Below are 27,658 nucleotides of genomic sequence, written 5' to 3' on the forward strand. Positions count from 1 at the left end.
CTGGATATATCTCTGTATTCTGCAATGCATCGCATCTCTGCCAGTTTGTGCTTGTAGCATTTGCATTAGCGTTGATTTAGCCAATTAAACCATGAGTAGACTTAGCCAATTATAGCATGGGTGGAGTTTATGATACAAATTCAAATATGTGGGGCGTAAAGCGTTAATTTTGTTAGAAGATCAAAACGATATCAATTGCTATGTCTGATCCAGCAAATAAAGAAAATCGAATATTTTAGTTTTTCTCGTTATATATTAGACTAATATATAGGATGATTGTGTTGCCTGACACAGAACACCTAGATATACGAAATGAATGACGTGATAAAACAATAGTTTAATAGAATGTCTTAAACTCTTCTGAATAAAGAGCTTCAGTCCAAATACTAATATTATTAGTATTTGGACTGAAGCTCTATATTCAGAAGAATTTAAGACATTCTTCACTGTTTCTCAACCTTGATAACGGCGAAAAAACGGCTCGCTGTGAGGTGTTCGTTCCAGCGTGCTTTTTGCATAGCCGGGGGTCCGCGGACCCCCTGTTGAGAAACGTGGTATTAAATTATTGTTTTATCATGTCAAACATTACATTCATTTCGTATATCTAGGTGTTCTGTGTCAGGCAGGTATCAGGTATCAGAAGGCCGGCTCCAAAGGCACGTTCCCCACCAGTTGGGAGATTTGTGCCATCGCCATATTTGAGCCTATTTCATCATCTACCCGATGGGAGAGGAAAGGGAAGGGAAAGATGGGAGGAAATAGGAGTGGGGTCCCTTGAAGAGGGAAGATCGCATAAGCGAAATGAGAGCATGTAGCTCCATACCACAATGGGTTCGAACAGCGCCCTAAAAAGGGCACTGCAAAACGTATGAGCGTAGAGAGCCTATAGCTCATTACCACAGCGGGTTAAGAATAACAGGATGTCCTGAAGATTCAGGCTTCTGTATTCAGTTTCACTTAATAAGTGTTTACCAAGTAATTGGAATCGCATTTGCGCAAAAACTGGACAGTTACATATCAGGTGATACGAAGTTCCATAATCGGAGTCACAACTATCACACACAAATGAGTCAGCACGCTGAATATTTGCCATGTGATAGTTGAGTCGGCAGTGGCCTGTCAACGCTCTGACCAAGAGACTGCAATTCTGCTTTGACAGATTTGTTAAATACTTCGCCACCTTTGGAGATGGCTCAGTAATATACAATTTTGTTTGACGCTACGACTCCAAACTATTCCAATATTGCTTGTGCTGAGTTGCCGCCCAAGAGTTTATCTGAAGCTTCACCCAGCACTTCGAAATTGGAATAGCCGGTTCAGGGCCAATGAAGTCATGCGATGCTCCATCGCGAGCTAGCTCATCAGCCAATTCATTTCCAGCGATGGAAGAATGGCCAGGTACCCATACAAGGTTTACAGAGTTGACTGAATTCAGTTCCTCAATTTGAGTTCGACATGCGATAACAAGCTTCGACCTTGAGTTGGCCGAAGCGAGAGCTTTTATAGCAGCCTGACTATCTGAACAGAAGTATATGACTTTACCCATTACGCGCTGTTGAAGTGCTGATTGCACTCCACACATAAGAGCAAATACTTCCGCCTGAAAAACGGTGCAGTTTCTACCGAGTGAATAAAACTGATTCAGCCTTAACTCACGAGAATATACTCCTGCACCAGCTCTACCTTCAAGAAGGGAGCCATCAGTGTAACACACTATATTGTTTGATATACTTCTTTCCAAATAGCCAGACGTCCACTCTTCCCGTGAAGGGAATTGTGTGGTAAATGTCCTGTAAGGAAAGTTACAAGCAATTGTGAGATCACTTGGAGCAAGGACAATTTTGTCCCAATTCACCAAAAGTGGAAACAACGAAGTGTGTGTAGATCTACGATTCACTGGATTTTTCTCCAGTAGATCCAGTACCCATAAACGGTAAGAGCAAGAAAGTGCTTCTTGTTTAAGATATATGTGTAGTGGCGCAACGTCGAAAAGGGCCTCGAGCGCTGCTGTGGGAGTTGTAGAGAACGCACCAGACATCGCCATCAAGCACATCCTTTGGAGATGGCCCAATTTTGATTGGATTGTTCTCACTTCGCCCTTTTGCCACCACACAAGACATCCATATGCCAATATTGGTCGAACAACTGTTGTGTAAATCCATTTGATATATTTGGGTTTGAGGCCCCAAGTTTTACCAAAGGTTCGCCGGCATTGACCGAAGGCCATACAAGCTTTTTTGACTCTGAAATCAATGTGAGCTGTCCATAAAAGTTTGGAATCTAGAATGACTCCGACATACTTTACTTGATCAGTCACATTAATCTCAGTGCCAAAAAGACGTAAAGGTCGAATTCCATCGCGGTTTCGTCTTTCCGTAAAAAGAACAATAGATGTTTTATTCGGGTTAACCGAAAGGCCATATTGGCGACACCAACTCTCGACTACCTGAAGAGCACTTTGCATCAGGTCGAATAGGGTGCTTATGCACATACCAACTATCAGAGCTAGATAGTCGTCGGCAAATCCATAAGTTGGAAAACCGCAATTATTGAGTTGCCTCAATAGCGTATCTGCTACGAGATTCCACAAAAGTGGTGACAAGACTCCCCCTTGGGGGCATCCGCAAACACTCAATTTTCGAATCGCTGCTTGACGCAATGTCGAGAAGAGATGTCGGTTTTTGAGCATTTGATGAATCCAATTGGTAATCATTGTAGGTAGCCCATGGTTTCGTGCGGCTTCCAATATGGCATCGAAGGACACGTTATCAAAGGCACCCTCAATATCCAAGAAAACACCCAAGCACGATTGCTTCTGAGCGAATGCTTTCTCGATATCGTATACAACTTTGTGTAAAAGAGTCACAGTGGACTTTCCAGATTGGTAAGCATGTTGATTCACATGAAGAGGCATGTTTGCCAAATAAACATCACGGATATGATGATCGATAATGCGTTCCAGACATTTCAGAAGAAAAGAGGTCAGACTGATTGGTCTAAAACTCTTCGCTTCCTCATACGACGCACGTCCTCCTTTTGGGATAAACTTTACAGTAATATCACGCCAGGATTTGGGAATGTACCCGGTAGCAAAACTGCTTACAAGTAGCTTTTTCAAAACATGTTTGATAGACTCAAATCCCTTTTGGAGCAGAACAGGATAAATCCCATCCGCTCCTGGAGATTTGAAAGGAGCAAAACTATTAAGTGCCCATTGAATCGATTCAGTAGTTACGATACTGCGAGCCGAGGCCAGAGACTCGTAACTACATGAAAAGACATTTGGTTCATCCGTAGATGCTATGTCCACACATCCGGGGAAGTGTGTATTGAATAAACATTCTAAAACTTCTTCATCGGAAGAAGTAAAGTCACCATTAGGTAAGCGAATTTCGTTCACTTGGAAATCCTTAGATTTTGCAAGAATTTTGTTCAACCGACTGACTTCACTCAAACTGGAAACATTTGTACAAAGGTTTTTCCAGCCGGATCGTTCAGCAGAACGAAGAGCCTTCTTGTAAGCCTTGCGAGCTGACTTGAACGACTCTGATCCAGCTGAACGGCGTCTGTTCCAACTCCTTCTACATTGTTTCCTGAGTCTAATCAGATCGGAATTCCACCATGGGGTCCCTCTTGTAGTCTTTACAGACCGCAGAGGACATGCTTCTTCAAAAGCTTCCATAATGTAGGATGTTGTAGTATCAACGGCATCATCCAGATCACTTGGATTTTCAATGGACGGAGAATATCCATGAAATTTGGTCGCAACCAATTCAATGTAGAGTTCCCAGTTTGTTGACCGGGGATTCCTAAAACGCAAAGTCTGCGCAGTTACATTTGAATGTTCAAAGAAGATGTAGCGATGATCAGATAATGATTCCTCATCTGATACATGCCAATTCGTCAACTCGTGACTGATTCTATTCGAGCAGAGCGTTATGTCTAACACTTCTTCTCTATTAGAAACCATGAAGGTTGGGCGATTGCCTATGTTAAGTAATCCAAGGTCTGTACTACTTAAGTATTCCATCAGACTGGAGCCTCTCAAATTGATATCCGAGCTGCCCCAGATGATGTGATGAGCATTGGCATCACTGCCCACAATCAGCGGAAGGCCTTTTGTTACGCAGTGTACGACAACTCGTTTGAAGTCATCCGTTGGGGATGGTTCATCATGTGGTAAATATACCGAACAATAGACGTATTTCCTGTTGAGGTCACCAACAGAAACATCGATTGTGACAGCACATACATCTCTGGTAGTTAACTCAGAAATGAGTGTAGCAACGATTGCTTTATTAACGAGCACGCATGCGCGGGGCATGGAGCGCGAGTTTGCCATTTCAAGCTTGCTAAAAGTAGCAAAAACTGGGTCCACAAGGTTACCTAGATAGAAGTTCCCTCTACGAAAGTAGGGTTCTTGAACTAGCGCCACTTGGGCTGCACCATTTTGCATGAGTCTGCAAAGATTGATCGTTGCTGTTCTTTTATGCTGAAGATTGATCTGAGCTAACCTAACCGTAGCCACTACCCAAACTAGGCAGGATTAAGCTTTTTGCAATCTCAGCACGAAAAAGACCAGCAACGAAAAAACCAGATCGGTATCTATTTAAAGTCGCCAAAGGCGAAAGAGCACAGAATACACTGTGTAAAACGCATAATGCGAATCCATATAGGTGATAATTTAAATTAAATGTCAACATATTCATAATCCCACCCTTATTAAGCCTTAAGATAGAGACTGAAGAAGGGCAGCCGATTATCTCGGAGAAACACAAGGTCACCTGCACCATTGCTCCGGGTAGCACAGGAAGGACTCAATACTGTGGAGGGCGCCCTGGTACCCCACAGGCTCCGTTTGCGGTTAGGTTTTATTTAGACCCCCCTAACCATTCATTCTTAGGCACGGTACGCATCACACCATAAATTAGGGGTCACCTGTGAGGTGGACTTTTACCACCGGAACAGGCAGTCCGTAGTGTTAATTCTTAGCCAGTTGAAACAACCGCTACCGACACTACGCGGCTATCTAGGCTGCTCGGGAAAAGGAGGTTAATATTGATGATTAACTCCTGACGTGCCCATGCAGCCATGCAGGCAACACTATCATCCTAATTTGGTTAAACTAAATTTTGTTCACTTACATACCGTGGATGTATCATATTTAACGCGGGTCCAAACTTGAACCATTTTCAAAAGTATCATATAATAATTGCATTCTGGTTGGAAATTACCAGTACTCAAAAATCAATTCAGTAGCGCAACCAGGATTTGGCTTTAGGAGGGGGGATTCTTTTTGCAAAATTTAAAATACTTGTAAAGAAGATTTTTTTTTATGAAAAAAAGGTGAAGTTTAAGGGGCCTATTTTGTAAATCGAACAGATTCATGTGACTCGTCTGTAGGGGAAGTGGTGGAAAAATGAACAGGGGTGGTAAAATGAACACCGTGCCTTTTACCGAGAAAAAACAAATTTGATTCAATTTTTTTCACGTACGGACGATTTAGAGCATAATTGGGAGTGTTCGGGTTGATACGGAGGTCAATTGAAGTAAAAATGTCAACGAAAACTAAGATTTAAAAAAAAAAAACACGTTTGAAAATTAGAACTGACGTAACTTTTAGCTCGGGAGTCTTGAGGTTTTTCAGTGAGGTCAATATCGTTATTATATGATGTCAAATATGATACCTTTAGATTTATTTTTGAATGGGTTACAATCATTAATGGATATATTTTCGGGAATGCAACGAAAATTTTCAAAAATATTTGTTTTACTCACGTTTTTTGCATGATGTTCATTTTACCACCAACAGCTGTTCATTTTACCAACATAGTGCAGGTAAAATGAACATTTGCATCGTTTTTTGCTAGCGATAAAAATATGTGAAAATTTAAATATTTCAGTACGAGTTCGTGTCGCTGCTATAGATAACATCCTTATTTTTGATGTTGTGCGATAAAACTATACAATTTCCTCGTTTTTCTATTAGAAACAGGATGATATTCTTAAAGTGTTCATTTTACCACCCCTTCCCCTATCCATTGTCGATCATAGCAAGCATGCATATTTCAGATGTCAACCGTCGACTCCTATGGGTCACTGCACAAAAATCATCCTCACTCTTTCACTCTTACATAAAATTTGTAAACAACAAGGCCAGTAAACGTCAAAATCCCATGCAAAACCAAAACAGTGCAGAGCCCCATAGCAATCCAGTCACATAGAGTGACAACTGTCGAAAAACTCGAGTGACAGAGCTGAGTCGAGCGATTTTTTCGGTCGACGTGACTCCAGTCGAGTCATTTTGATCGACTCGACTTATAAAATAGACCACTAAGTATGTTTTATTTAGTATATTTATTGGTGTGATGCCATTTAACCGCTATTCTTCTATGTTATTCCTTCAATATGATTTCGAGTTTTTTAACAACGAGAATGACAGAGAATAAAATTTAAGCGCAGCAATTTGCTATAGAAATCATTACCACTATTGTTGCAGTAGGTCGATAGCAGATCAGTATTGGAAAATTCAACTGACCGTAACAAACTAATTGTCATATTTTACAGAATTGGCATTCTTGAAAATCGATGACTCTATAATCCGATTGATTTACTATTTTCATGATTTACTCAAAACATCGATTGGAATTCATGATCTACATTTACAAAATCTCAAACTTTTTAAAATTCCTGATGTGATCGAAATGCTTCCAATGGCAACTAAATACTTCAATAGCACTCGTAGTTTTTTTTTCTTCGTAATCTTTAATAATCAAGGAATGCTTTTAAGTTCGCAAAATTTGGCCAAATGCTGAGGCAACTATAAGAATTTTGATATTTCAGATGCTACACAATAAAATGTTTCCAATATATATAAAGGTTCAAAAAACTGTTAATACAACAGGTTTTTGAAACAGGTTAGAAAATTATGTTATTTATTAGTTTATTGTAGTAACAATTTTATTGGCTTATTGTAGGCAGCTGTTAAAATATTTGAATTTTAGGTTTGGGACTTTCAATAAATGACGTATCAGTTTTAACCAGTTTTTGGCACCCCGTTTCTCCATCGTAACCTATTTTCCCATGCCTAAGGGAAGATACACAAATTTTGTCCCGCTACATTTGAACCTTCTTTCTCGCGAAACATTACTAAAGAACCTACACACTTAGATTAAATTACTGGGGTCGGTAAAATTTTACTGGGTTTTGGAACTACCGAAAAAGTCAGTAAAATGAAAACTGTCGCCACGCGTTATTGAAAAGCAAATTTCACCATGTTTTATTTTTTATCGATATATGATATAAAAAGAAAGCTCTCTGCAAAATTTCAGTAAAAATCTCTGTTTTTCGATTTTTGACATTTTTTTTTTAGTTTACTGACTTTTTCGGTAGTTCAAAAACCCAGTTATTTTTACCGAACAGATTGAGTGTGTATGTACAAATGAGAGATCCTCTCCTCTCTCGCTCGCTTTCGATTATAACAGTAAAGGTTTTGGGAAGTTTTTCACTACAGATCGAAAGGCAATTTCCTTAACTAGCGTTTCATACAAAAAACGCAACAGAAGAGGTTAATGTGACTCAGTTATTGATCAAAGAGAAAGTAAACAAAGAGAGCCTCTCATTTGTACATAGGTCCTTTAGTAATGTTTCGCGAGCTTTATCCTCCCCCTTCCCCTCCCCATAGATTCACGTTTGGTATGGAACCTTTGTAGGTGTTGTAAGGCTGGTCACTCTTTTTGTGACTCCCCCTCCGATTTTTTTTTTTTTTTGAGCTTGACATAATTTGTGCATGACTCGAACTACATGATTCGTAACAGAATCAGGGACACCCTGTTCCCTAAAATGTAGTAGATTTGGGGTTGCTTTATCTGATGTCGCTCTCAAAAATGTTCCAGCACGTCACAATTTTTAGCGACAGGTCGCAAAAGTTGTATAAAACACTGTTTTCATGGATGTTTACATGAAATTTAAAGTATGATTTGTCAAATTTTTAAGTGATCTAAACCCCCAAGCATATAAAATAGGACTTCAACATTCATTTGAGATATTGCACGATTGCACGATCAAATTTAGATTAAATCGATTTTTTAACATGCTTGCAGTCTCCATACAAAATTTTTCGTTTCTCTTCTATGGCAAAATACAATACTTTTCAAAACCATAAAAAAAAAATTTTGAGCATCGAAAGTATTATGAACTTTGTTGATAATAATTACTATACACATGAAGTTTGAATTCTGTGGCAAATTAGGCGAATAAATTGCATTACAAGCAGGCAAAATTGCATGCAAGTTGACTGAAACAGTCAACTTTTGCATTTTCAACAGTCAATATCTCAAAAACTGGACATGCTATGATAGTTTTGAAAACGGCAATGAATTCAGCAACTCTTAATTTAGTGAATAACGGTATTCTGATGCTTGAGACATAAACGTGTTCCGCGTGTCAGGCTGCCTTTTCCTTCAAGTTTGAAACCTAGTTTTTAACGATTTTGGGGATTCCTACCCCGTGCCCCTTTCCGTTCAGCACATCGTAGTTTTAAACGTTTCCATTGTTGAATCCAAGGTTTCAACGTACAGTAAAGTCACATCTAACTGAAGAGTGATGCTTGACTACGATTGAACTCTATCGCCGTTTTCATTTTCACGCAGGGTTACTTCCGTGCCGAAAAAAAAAAACAAATAAGAGAAAACAGGACGCCAGTGTACTGATGGTGCTGATCAATTGCAAATCTTCGAGCGATCTGCCTTCGAGCTAGACGAAGATTGCAACGTGCACGCACAGAAGAGAAGAACGCGGTACAGCATCCAGGGAAAAGTCAGATCTCAAAAAGAAAATCAAGAGTCGAAAACGGGCATACTTTGATAGTCCCGCACCACTTCACAAGCCAATGACCCCCATTGCCGTATGCCGCTAATGAAGGAGATGAAGTGGCGAAGGTGACGAACGAAGAACGAATGACGAAGTCGTGAAATCATTCGCGTCAAATATGGCACCGGGACCCGTTGTTGTTGGAGAGGTTGATGCTCAACAGGCTATTATCGAATACGGCAGGTACGGACGGCCTGTCCAACAACCAGTTTGGATTCAGAAAAGGTAATTCTACATTGGATCAAAGTAGTCGGTCGTTCAGACAGCTGAGGAAGCAATCGAGCATAAAAGAAGCGGAATCTGTTACTGGGCGATTGTCATTTTGCACAGCGCTTACGCTGGGAAGCAATAGCTCATGCACTTCATCGCATCAAGGTACCGGTGCAGTAGGTTAAGCTTCTAGAAAGCTATTTTCATGGTAGGATTTTACTGTATGACACAGAGGAGGGGCAGAAAAGCGTTCGAATTACTGCGGGAGTACCTCAAGGCAGAGATGCATTCTGAACAGAACATTAGCTTGGATCTTGAACAGAACACAGTTAGCGGCGTGTTCAGAACGTGAAAAGTGAGCTGAAAAAATCGATATCAACGGTACCTAGATTCAAAATTATACGCGTTACAGTCAAACATGCTGGATTTGCATCATTAATTTGATCATGTGATTTCTGCAAAGCATGTAATGAACTACAGCCAATGTAAATTTTGCTCATGCACACGCGTTCAATGGCTAAGAACATGAACTTGAACAGGTCATAAGCAAAAGCGTCTCTACTTAAGGTTCAATCCTGAGGCTACCCCTGCCGACAGGTGTTAAGATTGTTGGCTTCGACGATGACGTTACCTTTGTGGTCTATGGCGAATCGATGGAGGAAGACAACAGCGCACTCTATCTCCATAGTTGAGGAATGGATGAGGTTTAAGAAACTAGGACTGGCCCATCACAAGATTGAGGTGTAAGTGTTTGGTTTGTCAATTGATAGTGTTAAGGAGATTTTATCTCTTGTTTGTACGTTAAAATGACAGAAAATGTTTGTAGTAGTTGTCTAGGTTTTTCCACAGTAGGCATACAACTAGGGCAAAAGTATGTCAGCTGAGCGTAATCATGAAGGTTACCACCCACCAAGATCTCAAGACCCACCACCAGATGTCTTGTAGCATATCATTCGAGCGGCCATGAGGGGTGGCGAAATGGGGGGCCATTGTAGGAATCCCGAAAGGAAAAGGGTAATGACAATGACTGACGACCTAGGGCAAAACCTCTAAGGTTGAAAACTGAATTACTGGTCGTTTACTTGCCCGGATACAGCTGAAGAAGCTAGTCGCAAAACCCGAAGTTATAATTTAAAAAGTTAAGTTGAGAGAGAGCAAACAAAGAGTTGTGTGAGGAAGAAGTGAGTGGAAAGTGTACACCAGGACCCCGTAGTTTTCTGTATAGAAACCACAAGTTTTCTATTACTGCCCTACGCCGTCCTAGTGCCCTACTCCGGTAGATTCCGGCACCATCGTTGGCCGAAGACCTATCTGTCAACATATCGGTAGCCTAGGACGAGTAGGAGGGTCCTAGAAGGCTCCAGCCGAAATTCCCCCAAGCCAACACGAGGAGAGCATGCCAGACGTTGCCGAAGTGCGAAGAAGTAGTAGGAGGATACCGTTGGCCGTAACCGAGTCGAGTGGAAGGAGTAAACAGGTGGTAGCCGGAAGAAGGAGTCTCGAAAAAAAAAACAGTCAGATTAGTCAGAGTTAGAGTTAGATTAGTCAGAAGAAAGTGGGAAAGAAGTGGATAACGAGGAGAAGGTTATAGCCCAAATAAAACTGGAGTGAAGGAAATTAAGTAAGAATTTTGCTTAGTGAAGTGCTTGAGTTTGCCTAAATTTCTAGTGCTAAGATTCCCTGTCCGCGGTAAATTAAGGTAAGCGTGCCGAGCCTGAAGCGGTTGAGTCGGGGAGTCTCTCTTCTTCTTCTTCTTCTTTCTGGCATTACGTTCCCACTGTGACAGAGCCTGCTTCTCAGCTGTGTTCTTATGAGCACTTCCACAGTTATTAACTGCCCAGGCAACCAGAAATCGCATGAAAATTTATGTTATAACTCGTTTATTCATAGAAATTACATCAAACCCGCAGAACACCGTAAATAAACTCGTCCGATTGATGAGTTTCCTCGCAAAAAACACTTTTTTTTGAGTTCATTTGTACATTTTGTTTCGTCCTGTACACTCGTACAAAGTAAGTCGAATCAATCCGTAGCAGCTGTCAAATCAACATTTGTTATCATAAGTTATGTCGCATAAGATCACAGGTTAGTTCGGTTGAATATTTATACACTCGCATTGTATGTTATTATTCATCACATAATATATGTACGCATATCGCCTTCACTTTTGAACGTAGAAGGCCTTTTCGCGACATCTTATAAGTGAAATTTTGCACATACAAAGCCTCCAGGTGATTTCGTTATACGTATATTTTGGTTGTCTGGGTGAGAGCTTACTGTGCCAATGACCATTTTTGCATGCGTATATCCTGTGGCAGGTACGAAGATACTCTATGCCCTGGGAAGTCGAGAAAATTTCCAACCCGAAAAGATCCTCGACCGGTGGGATTCAAACCCACGACCCTCAGCTTGGTCGTGCTGAATAGCTGCGCGTTTACCGCTGCGGCTATCTGCCAACACCCCCCTCCCCCCGGTTGTAAAGCATGTATAGGATCATGTGCTTAAGAGCAGCAAGCGCATACTGAACGGTTTCTAAAAAGGTCTTGTGCATCACAGCCGGGATGACGTCCATCGGGCTCATCATCAAAGAAGATGTTCAATGTTTCAACCAAAGAGGTGCCAGAGGAGTCCGCGACATGTGTAAAGAAACAACGCTTAGAGGTTGGCAGCAAGGCGGGTTCACTCTGGCTACATAGTACAATGCACACACCTTAGTTGGCAGCAGGAATGGGATAACTCTACTAATTGTAGATGGACCCACCAGCTAATACCACATGTGTCAGATTGGTATGAAAGAAACCATGGGGAAGCACATGACGCAGTTTCTGTCAGGACATGGTTGTTATAGGCAGTACCTGCATAGGTTCGGGCACTCAGAGTCTTCTGCGTGTCCCAATGTGCTAGTGTGACGTTGTTTAAGTCGGCTATGAGAAGCAGTTTGGCTAGGCTGCTGTAGCAGAAGTAGCTTCCTCGAAGAAATACCGTGAGGTGGATCCGAGGAGAAAAGGGTCTGAGACCAACCACTGACCAACCTGAGACACCACTTGAGCAATTCAAAATCATGTAAAGTGTATGGGCTGGTTTTAGTCAGAGTCTATAAATGAAGAGTTGCGCGGAGAGTGAAACCAAATTTACCTATTGAACTGACGGTTTGACCTACCGAGCAAAAAAAAAGTCGTTTTAAACGTTACTGACTGCAGAAAGTTTACGCAAGGATTCAGCAAGACTTTTTATGAGCGATTTTCAATCAGCCTTAGAGGAGTGTTCACAGTACAATGAATTAAATGGTATTTGGTCAGGGTGTCTACTCGTTTATCAAAATGAAATTCCCTGATATTTCCAGGTTTTTTCCAGGTTCTTTCAAATAATTCCAGGTGCAAGAAATACTCTTATTTTATATGGCTTAAACAAACTAATGACAAATTTTAAAGTGTTTATAATTTAATAGCTATTTAGGGGGAGATCCCTCAGTACCGGACACTTAAGCCACTAAACTCATAATTCTAAAAATATTGATTTTATGGGCTCGTGTTACCCATTTATGATAAATATTATCATTTTTATAGTGTACAAAAATAAATTTTGAAAATATAAATATGAATTTTGACATTGTGTTTTGATGATGCATTTTAGTACCAAATTGATCGATCTGGAAAGGTGGCACCCAATACCGGACACGATCTGGAAACGCCTCGAATTCTGTAAATTTGAACATCATTGAATGTGTACACTATAGAAATAGTTTATAATTACCAATTCAATGCAGTTGCAACATTTACAAAAATAATTTGAGTTTTTCTTAGTTTGCAAGATGCCTATCAAAAACCTCTTTTATATATGATGAAAATTAGCACATTTTACGATGTTTTTATGAATGTTCATTCTTCTTAACTTTATTGCATGTTTGATACCATGGTCGACGGAACCCATGAAAAATGAAAGTATTTTGAGACACTGATGCAATAGTTACAAAGATATCATATAACAAATCAAGCTGTCCGAAACTGAGGGACAGGAGGTGCTTAACCAAAATTGTAATTTGTCCATATTTACTTCAATTCTGGTACAAAATACATTCATACTATCAAATTAGGATTATGATCATGCTTGCGGGATTCAAAGTATTTTTTCATATTCAAAATAATTACTAAATAGGCTCAAAATTAAGAAGATACGTCAATTTTTTAAAGATTTTCAAACTTTTCTACTTTTTTCAAAAGGGATGCATATTTCAAGGATGTGTTATTCTACTCAAACATTAGTCTACATAATAGCTTTCTTTTCTACTAATACACCATCTTGATTGGACCATGATTTCTCAATGTTTGAACTTTGTCCGGTATTGGGTGCTGTCCGGCACTGGGGGATCTCCCCCTACTCTACTCTTTACATTTTTTATAAGCAATCTGGAGCTATTACAATATCCAATATTCTAATAATAAGGTGCTGAATATATCTAAGCTTAAATATTATTCAGTTGAATTGTATTTGATCATGATGATGTTTTCTATTTCGTTTGTAAATTCTCTGTTCGTCATTGTGAACTGCGTTGTCGTGCAAAAAAAGGATTATTCATTAATTTCCATGGGTTATCTGAACACCTGATATGCAAAATTAATTCTTTTTTTGTTAGTGACAATATTTTAACATAAAAATTCCGTTTACCGATGTTTCGAGAGTTCTTAATTGAATAATTATTACGAAATTTTCTATCAATAATTGTTTAATACCAGATTGTTTTTGCAAAATTGGATTTTTTTTTATATCAAATATTTTCCAATAATTTTAAAAATGGTTACAGTAATCAGTAGCAAAGAGTTTGATTCCTCATAGAATCAGATCACACATTTTTCTGAGAATATTTCTAAAATTATTTCCGATTTTTCGTGACATTACGACAAATAAAACATTTTGTATAACTGTATGCAATTTCAATGATTTTTTCAAGCAATTTCATCAAAAAATATTTTAGGTATACGCTCAAAGATTCAGATATAACTTCAAATTTTCTTTAGGTTAGATAGATGGACAGAATTCCTCCAAGATTATTTTTTTATATTTAAAAATACAATCTTGGTATTTCCAAAGAATACCACAAAAATTACCTCATAGGCTAAGAGATTCTAACAGGAATTTCTTCATATATTATTTCAGATATTCTTCAATAAATCCCTTAGTCTCCTAAGATTGTAACCGGCAATTCTCCGATCGGTTTTCCTTGAACATCCTCCAAGACTCCCGTTTAAAAACTGTTGGAATATTCAATCAGAAACTTTTCCAGATGCCAATAGGAATTTCTCAGGATTTCTTACAAAAATGTTCTTCAGAATTTCTTTAAGATTCTAGCTAGGATTTTTGTTAACGTCACCTTCAGGAATTACTTCAGAGGTTGCTCATAAGATTTCTTTGGGAATTCCTCCAGTAATTCTAACAGATTCCTCAAGGAAGTTTTCAAAAAAAAATTTCAAGCATTCATCCAGGAGTTTTTCTACAATGAATGAATGATTTTTTCCACAAAACTATGGAATTGAAAATTGAAAAAACTCATGACGTATTCCTTAAGCAAATGGTAAACTTGTGTATGTTATTGTGTCAATCTTGATGAATGAGAAGAACTCACTCTTGATGAAATTTTAGAAGATTTTCTAGATTTTTGCTAAGATAATAAAAAAAAAAACAAATCAATTGAATCTCTTGATAACATATTGCAGAATTTTGTGAAGGAACTTCTTGAAAAACATCAGGCGAAATACCTAAAAAATTGTGTAGGAATAATCGATGGATTTCTTGTCATAATTGCTGTAGTGTTATCTAGTGTGGTACATTTAATCACCTTTTGGAGATTTCAACAGATTTGTTGACTAATGTTTGAAAGAAATGCAGTTATCCTGTTTTCCAAGAAAATTTGTAGAGAAACTCAATAATTTACTCGGATAACACCTTGTGGAATTTTTGAAGCAATTCTTTACAGTAACCGTGAATGAAATAGCATAGCAATTCTTGTCGGGTTCCTTGAAAAAAAAATCCTTAAACGAATTTTATTAAAAACTCTGGAGTTGACCTTGGCAGGTTTTCTTGGAAGCAAATATGTGGAAATCTTTGGAAGATCTTTTAGAGCAACAACTAGAGAAAATTAGAGAGAGTGAAATAGGAAGTCCTAAGCTAGTCTTTGAAAAAATGTTCAATTAACCCATGAGAAAATTACTGGAGGTAGTAATGTTGAAGTGCTCAAGTGAAAAATACTGGAAGTAGTAGTGCTGAAGCAAATTCTGGAGAAATACTTTAAGCATCCTTTGAAAAATTGATAGAGGAATCTCTTGAAGAATTTCTGAAGAGAACCCTGTACTAGTACCTGAAAGTATTCCAGATGAAATCTCTGAAAAAATCACTAGGATAATTCATGAAGATTTCCTCGAGAAATATGAGATGAAATTTTGCACTTCAAGCAAAATAAGGAAGAAAGGGAATTTAGAGACCCTTTCGAATAAAATAAAGACTGCAGAGACCTTTCATCACAAATAAAGACTTGCATTAATATAGAGAACAAGTTTCCAAAAACAAACCTGCTGCCAATCCTAAAAATGAGAATCCTTTACTGATCAAATATAAAGATATTAAAAAAAATAAATCATGTTTTGGTAAGTCGATAAAATTTCATAATCAAAAAGATCCTCACTGAACAGTTGAAATAGTGGTTTGAAAGCGGCGCAGCCGAATTTTTTTCAATTCCAGATAACTTTCCAGCAAATAGTAGTTAGCTCTGGGTTTTGATGCCAAAATTCTTTGTCGCGAACATAATTTATCATAAATTACAGACTCAAAATAATTTCCCTGATTGTGATCGCAATTCCCTGAGAATTCCAGGTTTTTTCCAGGTTGAATAAAATTCCCTGATAATTCCAGGTTTTTCCAGGTAGTAGACACCCTGTTGGTAATTATGATTTTATTTTTTTTTTAATTTTTTTTCCACATTCATTTTATTTTCGTTTAACACGACAAAATATTTCGCTTCTGTCTAATTGATGTTACCACTCTGGGATTGTAGCCCGCGCTTACGGCGTTATATTGATCCAACGGTGCTCGCAGTAGAACAATGATCTGTTGCAAATTCGTACTTAACGTCAGGCTCATTTCCTCCAGAACGTTGCCAAAATATTCTGGAATAGAACAAAAGATAGGAGAAAGGTATTAATTAATCAATAGTATGGTAGATATATAGGGCTTCGGGCTTCGTAGCATACGTTTCGTCAGATTTGTAGGCATATTATGCAAAAAAATACGTGCTAAACAATATCTTAACAGAAAAGTTATTCAAAATTCAATATGTATCGTTGATCTGTAGGATAACATTGATCGCAAAAAGAAAGTTTGGTTCGGCTTTAGAAGGCCATAAATCATTTAAGGTATTTTTTTAACATTACAATTACACACCGAAACAAGTTAAACATTTTAAATTTCGAATGAAATTTTGAAGAAAATTATCAATGTTACCCCGGATTACTGCATTTGAAAAAAAGGGCCTATGAATCGCTTACCAATATCCGTAGCCAGTTGCTTAGCGCTCGATGCCGATAAACTCAGTATTTCGTCAATTTTCTCCTGGTACATGGCGGTGGTTTCTTCCACGATGAGGAACAGCAGAACATCTGCGCAAGCCTTTTCGCCTTTGTACTTGTCTTCGCAAAACTCCATGATGAATTTGAGCGCCGGCGACGGGGAGAGCAATAGTGGCTCCAAATGTTGAGGCAAAGTCAGCAAGTATTGACCTATTTGGGTGACGTATTCTTGAGGTGCATAGCTATAATCTGGGAGGTCGTAGTTTTCGCTATGCTGTTTTATGGTGAATTCCATCTGCTTGAATTGAGCTTCGATGTACACGAATATGTGTTTCAAAACGCAGTCGTGGATCTCAATGGCCACTTTCTGTAGTGTTTGCAGTTCTTTCGAAAAAACGGAATTGCCCGCATCTACTGAGGGTGCTAGAAGATCCCTTGCTTTTGTATTATGACGAATAATTCGTTGATTGCATATTGTACTGTTGCCACTATCGACCTCTCTTGGCTCCAGAGAAACAAAGATTTTCTTTTCGCATTGTTCAATTATTTGCATGAAATCTCCAAGATGTTGCAGTAGGTTCAGATTCAGCTGCATCAGACTCCAATTGATTTCATCATTTTGATTGAGCATCAGTTGTTTTTGTACGGTCGAATACTTTTCCACATAAAGTGCAACAAAGCTGCGGAAAACTTTAACCAACTGTGGCAAGGATTTATTCTGGGTGATATTTATGCAACGATTGGTAGCATCTGTGAACCATTTTGAAACCTTCGCGTTACACGCATCTAATGTACTGACATTCTCAACCACGCTTGCAGCATTCATTTTCATCTCTTCCAACATCTTATTTGAAAAGCTTCTCTCGAGAGATGGATATTGTTCAACGAACACATCGAAATAGGAAAAGAGCGCCGCAGATAAGTCTTCTGCTTTGTCGGCCGGTAATTCAATCAATATTTTCTCTAAAGCATTTGTAAATTGACAGTCGCTAGCAGCAATTAACGCAAGGTATTCAAATTTCCCTACAGATTTCTTCAAATGATTCATGACGAAAGCTTGCTTGAGACTTTGTAGATTTGTTAAAGAATCCACCACAGTTTCCAGAGGCTCCAGGTGACTTTGAAAAACTTGTTTGCACCATTTCTGTTGATTTTGAAGAAATTCCAAAATCACATTATTGAACTCAGACAATACGCTATTCATGTCGTAACTGTCTTCGGCTTCGGCAATTTTCGACCATTTTTCGACTAATGCGTTCTTGTGCACTGTTCGATAGCACTGCTTCAGCTGCGGCAAACGGTCTATTATTCTGAAAATTTCTACATATTTTAGGCATTGAGTTACGTCTCCTTGCTGAATGTACTGGATAACCGATGGACTGGCCAGGGCTTCCATTCGGTTTGTAAAATACTCAAATTGCTGCGTGCGCTCGGTTTGACCGGGTAGACCTTCTTGAGCGGATATTGACTTTTTAAGATCGATAAACTTATTTTTCGATCCAAAGATATCGTTTCTCTCAAGCAAATCGTCTAGCTCGGCCGTAAGCTTTCCCCATCCATCGGATTCCTTCATGCCATGCTTTGCGATGCTTATCTTTTGGTACACCCCTTCTAGGCGTTCCAACTGGTGCATGTAGACGCCTGTGTCCCGGTTGACATGGCTGATGTCGCTCTGCAGTTGGCGCATTTTGTCTGTCAACGTGGCGACCTCAGTTTGAATCATCTTGACATCTTTGATCACATGAGGCATGGTGACTATGAGTTGTTGACTAGACTTTTCTAAAGAGTAGTTCATCTGCTCTACATACAGCTGAAGTCTCGATACTAGTGATGAAACCATGGCCTGTAAAAAAGATTTGGTAATTTATATTCATTGAATGTACTGATTCAACCGCGACGTATGTTTTCCATTTGTTCAACAAACATAATCAAATCAGTGTTTTATACTTACTTCTTTGTTATCCGCATTTCCGTTCGATTTGAAATAATCATTCGTCCACTGAACAACATCAAACGAATCCTGCGAGAAGCAACTGAGATCCTGAAATGAACATTGTAGGAATTAGTAGGAGATGAGTGGACTTGATCGTAAAAAAGTCTTACAGTTACTTGTATATCTTATAGAAATACAATAGTAGTTTACGGAACAAGTTGCAGAACAATAATTTATCCTACGAGGCTTGCCGAGTAGGATAATTACGACGAGTGCTGTAAAAATAGAGTTCTGCAACGAGTTTCGTACAACATTTTTTGCAATTTCGTAGACAATTTCGTAGAAGACCACTTGAGGGTATCAGAAATTATATCGGAATGCATTCACCGTCATTCTTCAATTTCTGAAAAATTGTTGTGTAATGATTCATAACGCAACTCAAAACAGTTGTGTAATGAGAAAACGTTGCGTAATGAATCATTACAGCACTTGGTTTCAGTTGCGTAATGACTATTCCCGCACTACATACTTCAGTGCAGGAAAGTAGGCCGTTTCATGACAGATTGGTGTGAAGAAAAACAGCCTTTTACGATGCGAAATTGCAAACATAATATTAAAGCTTTAGAAAAAGCAAGACTTATGTTCGATGTCCGTGTGACATGGAAACATTTCCAGAAACCTGGAAGATATTTCCAGAACCCCACTCAGTGCCGTCGTTGCCAAAAGTGGGGTCATGGTACAAAATATTGCCGCATGGATACTGAATGCATGATTTGCGGAGGTTACGCTAAGGACGTCGGTCCTGTGAAAGAAGATACCAAAAAGTTTGTATGCGCAAATTTCGGAGGCAACCATAAGTCTAACTTTTGGGATTGCTTTTCGCGCAAACGAATCGTCGAGGCTCGTACGGTAAAGATTTTCGTTCCCGGAATTCGCCTGGCAGGATTTCCAACAATGCTCATTTTTCAGTTAACGATCGCTTGCTTAACAATCATACTCGTCAGGGAAATTATAATCATGTTCATTCACAAACTAATTTTCTTCCATCGTTTAAAAACCTGTTTGATTTTCTAACAGCTAGTAACATACATATAGCAGTTATTACTGAAACTTATTTGAAACGAACCTGTATTCAAGCTCAAAAGATATTCAAATTTTGTTGTTTATCGTAATGATCGACTGGATTGAGCAATTTTGGAGTGGTAGAGTTGCAATCATCATCCATTGGCGTATATATACTTTTTTAGGAACTAAAGTTTTTGAAACTTTGGGTGTTTGGTAAAATATACTTTTATAGCTGCCTAGTTGCCTTTTAACCCTTCAGTCGTCGCGCGGTTTGCCACCGTCAGAACCACCACGCTGATGCTGTGTACGATAAGCGAGGTTTTTTCAGCCCTTTTGTACAAAATACAACAGCGCGACGACTGAAGTGTTAAATGCACTGGACAGCAAGTTAATTTGCTTCAAACTGACTTGCGGAAATTGACTCGCAATAAGGCTGATACAAATATTAATTTTCTTTTATGTCCGAGACCACTTGGAAGGTACGAGGGGGGGGCGGGATAAAAATAAAAAAGGAACAAAAAAATAAAAAGAAAAAAAAAGTTTTTTTTTTAATTTTTATTTTTAAAGATGGTTGTTGAACTTTTTTCAATCGCCATCTGGATCACTATTTAACCTGTTTTTTACTTTAAAAATTGAAAAAAAACTAACTGTTGTCAAAAAAATAATGAATCTTTTTTTTGTCCCCTTCAAAATTTTCGGATTTTTGAAGGGGGGTGACATAAAAGAAAATTAATATTTGTATCAGCCTAAGTCAAACATTTTTGCCATTGCTGACAAAAAAAAATGCAAAACATCGCTCATGGAATAATTCGCAAGGCAATTTCAACGGCAGAATATTATTTAATGAGTGCTCTTCTGAATATCTTTTAATTCAATACCCTGCTGGCCCTAATTGTTTTTCTTCTTCTAGAAACCCTTCTAAGATTGATTTGGTCTTAACCGACTCTAGTCACCTTTGAAGCCAACTTGTTACTCACGCTGATTTTTATTCTTGTTCCGTACGGAACGTGCCGTAAACATGTGCGATTTAAAATACATCCGAGTGCAGCCCCTTACACGACCCACCCTGCCGACGCCTCTGTGGTCGAGAGTTCCCACAGTGAGCGAATGAACTCCGTGAGTTACCGAATGATCTCGTGAGTTCCCTTCCACGAGTGAGTGACCGAGCTACCTGCATCGCGTCTGTTCCACGTGCTTCTAGAAGCTTCCGCGTCGTTCTAGAGCACGTGGCGCGGTGCTATAAATACGTAACACCTTCCCGCTTTGAGTCAGTCTTGTTTCAACCACCGCGAGTATACCATCGAGTGAAGTGTCCAAAAGTGAACAGTAGTGTAACTAGTGAACAGTGTAGTGTAAAGTAGTGCAATAAAGTGTACTGTGGACTAGCAGAATCAGTGGTGTTGTTCCTTTCATCCGAAATATACAGTCCACCCCGACCCGACCGGAGTTGGCCACGGGTTAACGCGCCAACAATTCTGATTATGTCCCTTTTACATTTCAAACATCCCATGAAGCGAATCTCAATCCTTTCATATTATTTTCGAGCCGACAGGAAAAAATATACCGATAGCAATCTTGATGTTAAAAATTCTTTGCAAACAAAATTTCCCTTGTTGAAGCAAGGGGCATTGCAATACCAAAATGTGAAGTAAAATTCGAACCTGTGATTATAGATGACGATCTCAAACTCTTCATCCATATTTAAAACTTGAAAAGAAGGCAATTTCAACGCACTCGCGATCATGCTTTTAAAATTATATGGCAGGACCTGCAAAAAAAAAAAAAAATGTTTCACGTTTTTCCAAAAAATAGAAAATGAAATTTCTCAATTGGACCTTAAACCTGGCTCTAAGCCCTCAGCCTGAAAAAAACCTAAGAAGCCAATTCCGATATTGAAAGTGGAAAAACAAATTATTTCTCATTAATTGCGAAAAAGCTCAAAATTTGCTATACAGTTTGAAAGCGCGCATAATTTTAATTTAGGACTCATTGGTCCAATCGAAAATCAAGTTACTCAAGATTTCGTTAGCAATCTCAATCAAGAGAACTTTTTAGACTGGGAGACTGATTTGGAAGAGGTGAAAACTAAAAAAAACATAATTTTCTTGTATTGCTGTTTGCGTTTGACGTGCAAAATTAGTCTAACTGAGCTTCAAATGCGGTAACACAAAAAAAGCCAAAGGATTCTTAGCAACCATGATCTACACTACCCTCCATAAGTATGGAATCGTTGTAATACAGAGTATTGCAGCACTTTTAAGTTTTGCATCATAAAAGTATCTTCAACTAAAATAAAAAATCGCAGGGGCTGAAAGACGTAATGTTAAAGATGACCTCAAAAATATATTTATCTAGCCCCTCAGAATCACGAAATAATATTCATTTTAGGTGATGCTGAACTTTTCAAGGTGCTGCAATATTCAGTATGAGTGTTGCAATACGCGATTCCATACTTATGGCGGGTATCACCGCCAACCTAGCAATCTTACCGCGTTTGGTGTTCCCGCATTTGATATTTGCATTTCAAACGCACACAGCAATACATTTCTGCATGCCATATTCACTAAGCATCAATCGATAACTGATATTGGGAATTCATACACAATCAGGGATTGTTTGTCACTATCATGCTTGCTCTTACCGCCAGTCACCATATGATCTACTTAGAACTGCATATTTTCATTCACCAAATTCATTTCATCATTTGCAAAAATCTTTTACAGACTCCCTTTACCTTTAAGTAGCATGACCGATATAGCCATACACAAAATACAGTCAACTCTCCATTACTCGATATTCCGTATCTCGATATCGATGAGTTAGAAAACCATAGTAAGAATTGATTTTCATGACTAACTCGATGGTCCCTTAGATCGCATTTGCACTGCGGTTAATACTCCTTAACTCGATGGTTGCTTCAATATAGAGTTAAGGAGAGTTGCCTGAAGTATAAAAAAATCACGGTCAATACCTTCTCTGTATATGTACTGTTTATAATAAAAAATGGATGTTGCGTTGGAAAAAAAAGTGTTGGTAAGAAAATCCATATGAGTCAGTTATGCTTTTATGGGCAATCGATATGAAAGCCAGAAATCTGTAGGACCACCGAATAATCGGTAAGCCACCGTACTAAATTTGACTCTAATTTAATGGATAATCTTTTCGTTCATTTATTACAAGTCGGGTGACACAGGTTGAAAACCGAAACGATATAAGGCCTCCTAGCATTCCTTTTCCTATGATCAACGAAGTAAACACGCGATTTTCATTTTTTTCACTCATCAATTATAGTACGCAATGGTGAACCGTAACAAGTTCGGCTTGTAATAAGATCTTACCATTTCTTTTACGATCCGACACTTCACTTAATATGAATTCTTAGTTTTTCTCGCCAACAATACTGCTTATTACTCGTTATTTTAGCAATTTTTGTCAACTTCTGTTTTATCAGAGGCCGATGACGTTGAACACGGCAGACAAAAACATCACTTCTGTTTCTGTGATGTAAACAACCGCATACAGGTTTCTGTAATGTAAAGTTGTGTTAGTGTGTTGTTTTGTTCGAAAAGAGGGGTTTGCTATAAAACTTTCATAGTTTGACAGGTACTAGTAGGCGGTTTGAAAGCAAAAGCAGTACAACAATACATCAATTTATGCGCATGCCACCAACTGCATTTTCGCAAAAACAAATGGCTAGTATGGTAAACCAACGGGAGTGATATGCTTTCAAATGCTTCTGTAAAATGAAGTTTGTTTTATTTGGACGGTTGACTTGATATTTTCTTCATTTGTCGTATTCGTTAATTGAATTTATTGATAATTAATTTTTTTTTTTCATTTCACAAATGATACCTTGCCATTTCATCTTAACCGTTTGAATTTGCCTTGGTGTACCTTAGCAAAAATAATTAAGACAAAGTAGGCCGTCGTTTGAATTTGTACGAGCAATTAATGATTATTGGCTAGTTCATACCATGATTTCAAAGTAAAGAAAATCATTTCGTTTTGTACTGAATTAGTTGAAAGATATCAGCATACTCTCTGCATATATAGTGATACTTTTCCAAATCATCATCAACTGTGAGGACCGAGTTTTATTACTTAAAAATTGCAAGCAGCAATGCCATCGCTGCTTCATCTTTCGATTTCGAGTTAACTAAAATCAGTAGGTAACTGATTGGTTTTGCATTGACATAGCTCAGCATACTTTCTGCATATGAGCGCATACCTTTCCGAATCAATTAATTTTGTTAGAGGACTGAGTTTTAGTACTTTCAAATTGCAAATAGCAAACCCATAATGGCTGTGGAAACAATTTAGGGTAAGTGATCCTTTAGTTGTGGGTGTTCCTATAGTTGCGGTAGTGCCATTTTCACCGATTTTATTACATTAGCCACAGAACCGACACTACCAATCGACGCTAGTTTGATAATACACGGAAGAGTTGAAAAAAGCGTTCAAATTGCTTTAAAACTGATGAAATATCACTAAATTGTAAAAACTGTTCTTGCTTGTACCAATAGTTGTGGTAACGTGTTCCTATAGTGGAGGATCCCATAAGAAATCAACGCATACCACAACTATTGGAACACAAATTACAAATATACCGCAACTAAAGGAACAGTGTACTAATAGTGGAGGTATTATTTTTCACTAACATGCCGTGGGTTACTGCGATGAAATCCTATTTCTCAATAAGTCAATAGTCGTTATCTGGGAGGGAGGCACCGATACTACACACGAAATATGACACAAAGTTATTTAAAACTGCAAGAAAATTCCAACTTGCCAACGACAATTTAGGCAGACTTGATGAAAATCGCTAGCTTTCTTTTGTTGTGTACCTTCGATCTTTCTGGACAAACATGGAAAAAGGGCTAAAATTTTCTATGCAGTTAATTTTTGTTTTTATTGGAAAAAGTAAAATTATGAGTATTTGAATACTTTATATTCAATCAGAATAAAAGGTGCTATCGTGACATTACTTTTGAATCAGCATGAATAGCTTTTCAATCGATTATTTGTCACATTTGATAAAATGCAAAAATATGATTTGATGAATTACGCGCTTTTATCATGTTTGTCCATTGTTTAAGGTGAAACAGCTTGGAATCATAATTTAATAATGTACCAAAACTTTGAAGGCACAAATCTCGCGAAAGAGGCATCAAACTACAGTGCAATTCCTATTTTAGCTTTGTGCACTAACAGAAAGCTTAAAATAAGAAGATTAACCTTGTACGTTAATTATTTCAACATATTGGTGCCTTTGAAATCGTGAGTAGGGGCACAAGCCGGCCATTGTACCTGCCATGTTTGGATTCCGAAATGTGTCACCTTAAGATCTGGGCTCACAGTGACAGTTCGTGACAGCAGAATCTCGACTCACCTTGACGTACATAAATTTCGTATCGGTTTCTCCCTCCCAGGTCGTTATTTCCCGTTACAACATTAACATGTAAATGAATTGCGCTTCTAGAATTTAGGCGGTTAAATAAAATTGAATCGTGCTTAGTACCTCCAGTATTGGTACATCTACCCTACGGGCTTTTAATGCGTTTTAAGATTCAGGGCTACTTAGGCCCCAAGCACAATGTGAACGGCAACGCGGTACAACGGCAAAAGGGCATGCCCATCTTGATCTACACTTTACTTATCAATCCCATGTTGACTAAATCCTTTTCAACATTGACTTGACAAGTAGAGTATAGCTCAAGATGAGCTTGCCGTTTGGCATTGTACCGCGCTTCCGCTCACATTGCATTGTGCTTGGGGCTTTAGTCTCAATGACGCGCACAAATTCCACCGGCCTACTTCCTCGTACATTGTGTAACTCGAATGTCCCAAAGAAATGAAAATTCAATTTATTAAAAATATGTAAGAAATATTTTTGAAAATATTTTAATTGGATCTAGATAGCGAGAATATCACAAAATTTTTGTGGGACATGTAGCTTTGATGAAATTTAATCATGCCATTCAATACGCGTACATTGATGGATTACTGTATTGTTGATAGAGCCATTCCAAATTGACACCGCAACGAAGGAAAATAAAAACAATCTGATGTGGAACTAGTTGTGCTGGCAAATTATCGATGCATTGAATGCTCTGTTCTGTTGTATTCCGAGTTCCGATGAGTAAATACAATGCAGCCGATACCGGTTTTCAGTGTCCTCCTGGTTGCCCGACTATTGTCAGCCAAATTTTTACACATTACCGATTGCGATGAAACGTACAACTATTGGGAGCCCTTACACTATTTGCTGTTTGGAAAAGGCGAGTTATTCTACATATTTATCAGTATTTGATAAAGATTTAACCAATCTCATTTTCTAGGACTTCAAACCTGGGAGTACAGTCCTGAATTTGGGCTCCGATCGTACTTGTATTTGATACTGCATGCTATTCCAGCATGGGTCACACAGAAAGTCACAAACTGGGATGCTGTTATGCTGTTCTACTGCATTCGTTGCGTTCTGGCGGTTTGCTGTGCCATGTTGGAGACAATTATGTACAGGTAAATTTCAAAAATACTTACCGTTGTAGGTAGGTATTACGTATTTAAGGTGATTATAGAACGAAGCCACACCTCAAATTTTCAAGAGCACAAGACTTGAAAACCAAACAGTGCTCCGCGTTGAAAATTTATCCCATTGGTCACCACCAGCAACGAAGCAATTTGATTGATTTTCAACGCGAACTGTTGTCAGATTCTCCAGTCTTGTGCTCTTGAAAATTCAAAGTTTGGCTTCATTTTATAATCACCTTAAGGCCTTTTGGTGCGTCATCACAAAATGGCTTCTTCCAAAATCATTAACATATTGTTATGATAGTATTGGTATTTCCAACATCGATGAAATATAACTGCTTATCACCTGATTTGATGGATAATTTATGCGGAGAAAAATGCTTCAGGTGGTATTTCAATATTTAATCAACACTTTCAGATACAGCATTATCAATTTAGCGACAATATACATGAGATTTATATTCTCAAAAAAAATCTCCGATTTCATGCCGCATTTTATTGCCGCACACAACTACACTGGTAAATAGAAGGTGCTTACATTTTTCATTGTAATTCTGCAGCAAGCATTTGTGTTTTGGGATTTATATTGCGTTCACTACACTTCCACTAAACAAATCTTTCATTCACTTTCCTTAAAGGAACACATTTCAAACGGTAATCAAATATTTATAAAGTTTTATCAACCGCATCACTCAAAACTATTATGGCGATGGTTTTCACTTGTTGCGAATCGACGCCGCCACCGCAGAGGAGTATTGGCATTGCGATAACATTAGCGACCACACTGCAATATACATATATGCTGATGATGTCTGAGTTCGATTTTCGGTACGATTACACTTAGGCAAATAAATTAACGAATTTTATAAATTTTCTCTTATGAAGCATTGAAAAATCTATAAAGGCCAATTTCAGAAGGCTATATGGATTTCTTACCATTGAAGTGATATCCATAATCGAGAAAATAGTTGAACATAATGAACGTTTACAAATTTCATTGCGCGCCCTACGATTTCCATTGCTGTCATTAGCACTTGTCCGCCTAAGATATTCGTCACTTACACGGACGACGAAGCCTCAAAATCAGTTGGAACGCTAAATTCAACCCACTATATCTCGGCTGTCCTAAGCCCGATTTACAAAATTTTGGCACCTACAGAAATGTATGGGCTTCTAGATTCATGTCAGATTTTTGAAATATTTTTGGGAACTACTGTTTGATTTGTAGTACTTAAAACACCGGAGCAAGTCCTAAAAAAAATTCTCACCGGCGGTAATTTGTAGATAACTTAGAATTTATCGCGATAACCTATAGATTTTTTTATTGTATGATGATCGTTTTAGTGTAATCTAACAATTGGCATTGAATTTTTGATTGTTAGCCGTTCAAAAAACTACAATATATTCACAAAACTGCGTAGAATACAGAAAAAATACATTTTCAATTATAACTTGAAATTTATCGCGATGACCCAAACATTTTATGATCTTT

At 38.3% G+C, this 27,658-nt stretch overlaps 1 protein-coding gene across 2 annotated transcripts; it reads right to left on the reverse strand.

Moving 5' to 3' along the window:
• Positions 1-16,009: 16,009 nt before the first annotated feature.
• Positions 16,010-26,860, reverse strand: LOC5569010 (conserved oligomeric Golgi complex subunit 7). 2 transcript variants are annotated; one of them, XM_001652614.2, is made up of 5 exons: positions 26,705-26,750; positions 22,974-23,161; positions 18,589-18,678; positions 16,617-18,480; positions 16,028-16,238 (listed from the first exon to the last, which is right to left on the reverse strand). In XM_001652614.2, exons 2-5 carry the CDS (start codon positions 22,974-22,976, stop codon positions 16,069-16,071), a joined length of 2,127 nt encoding a protein of 708 aa, XP_001652664.2. In that variant the 5' UTR covers positions 22,977-23,161; positions 26,705-26,750; the 3' UTR covers positions 16,028-16,068. The 2 variants fall into 2 exon arrangements, with proteins under 2 accessions (XP_021709529.1, XP_001652664.2); XM_021853837.1 differs by lacking the exon at positions 22,974-23,161 and having other exon boundaries at positions 16,010-16,238; positions 26,705-26,860.
• Positions 26,861-27,658: the final 798 nt, after the last annotated feature.

Source organism: Aedes aegypti, chromosome 3 (assembly GCF_002204515.2).
Source record: "Aedes aegypti strain LVP_AGWG chromosome 3, AaegL5.0 Primary Assembly, whole genome shotgun sequence".
NCBI classification, from domain to species: Eukaryota; Metazoa; Arthropoda; class Insecta; order Diptera; family Culicidae; genus Aedes; species Aedes aegypti.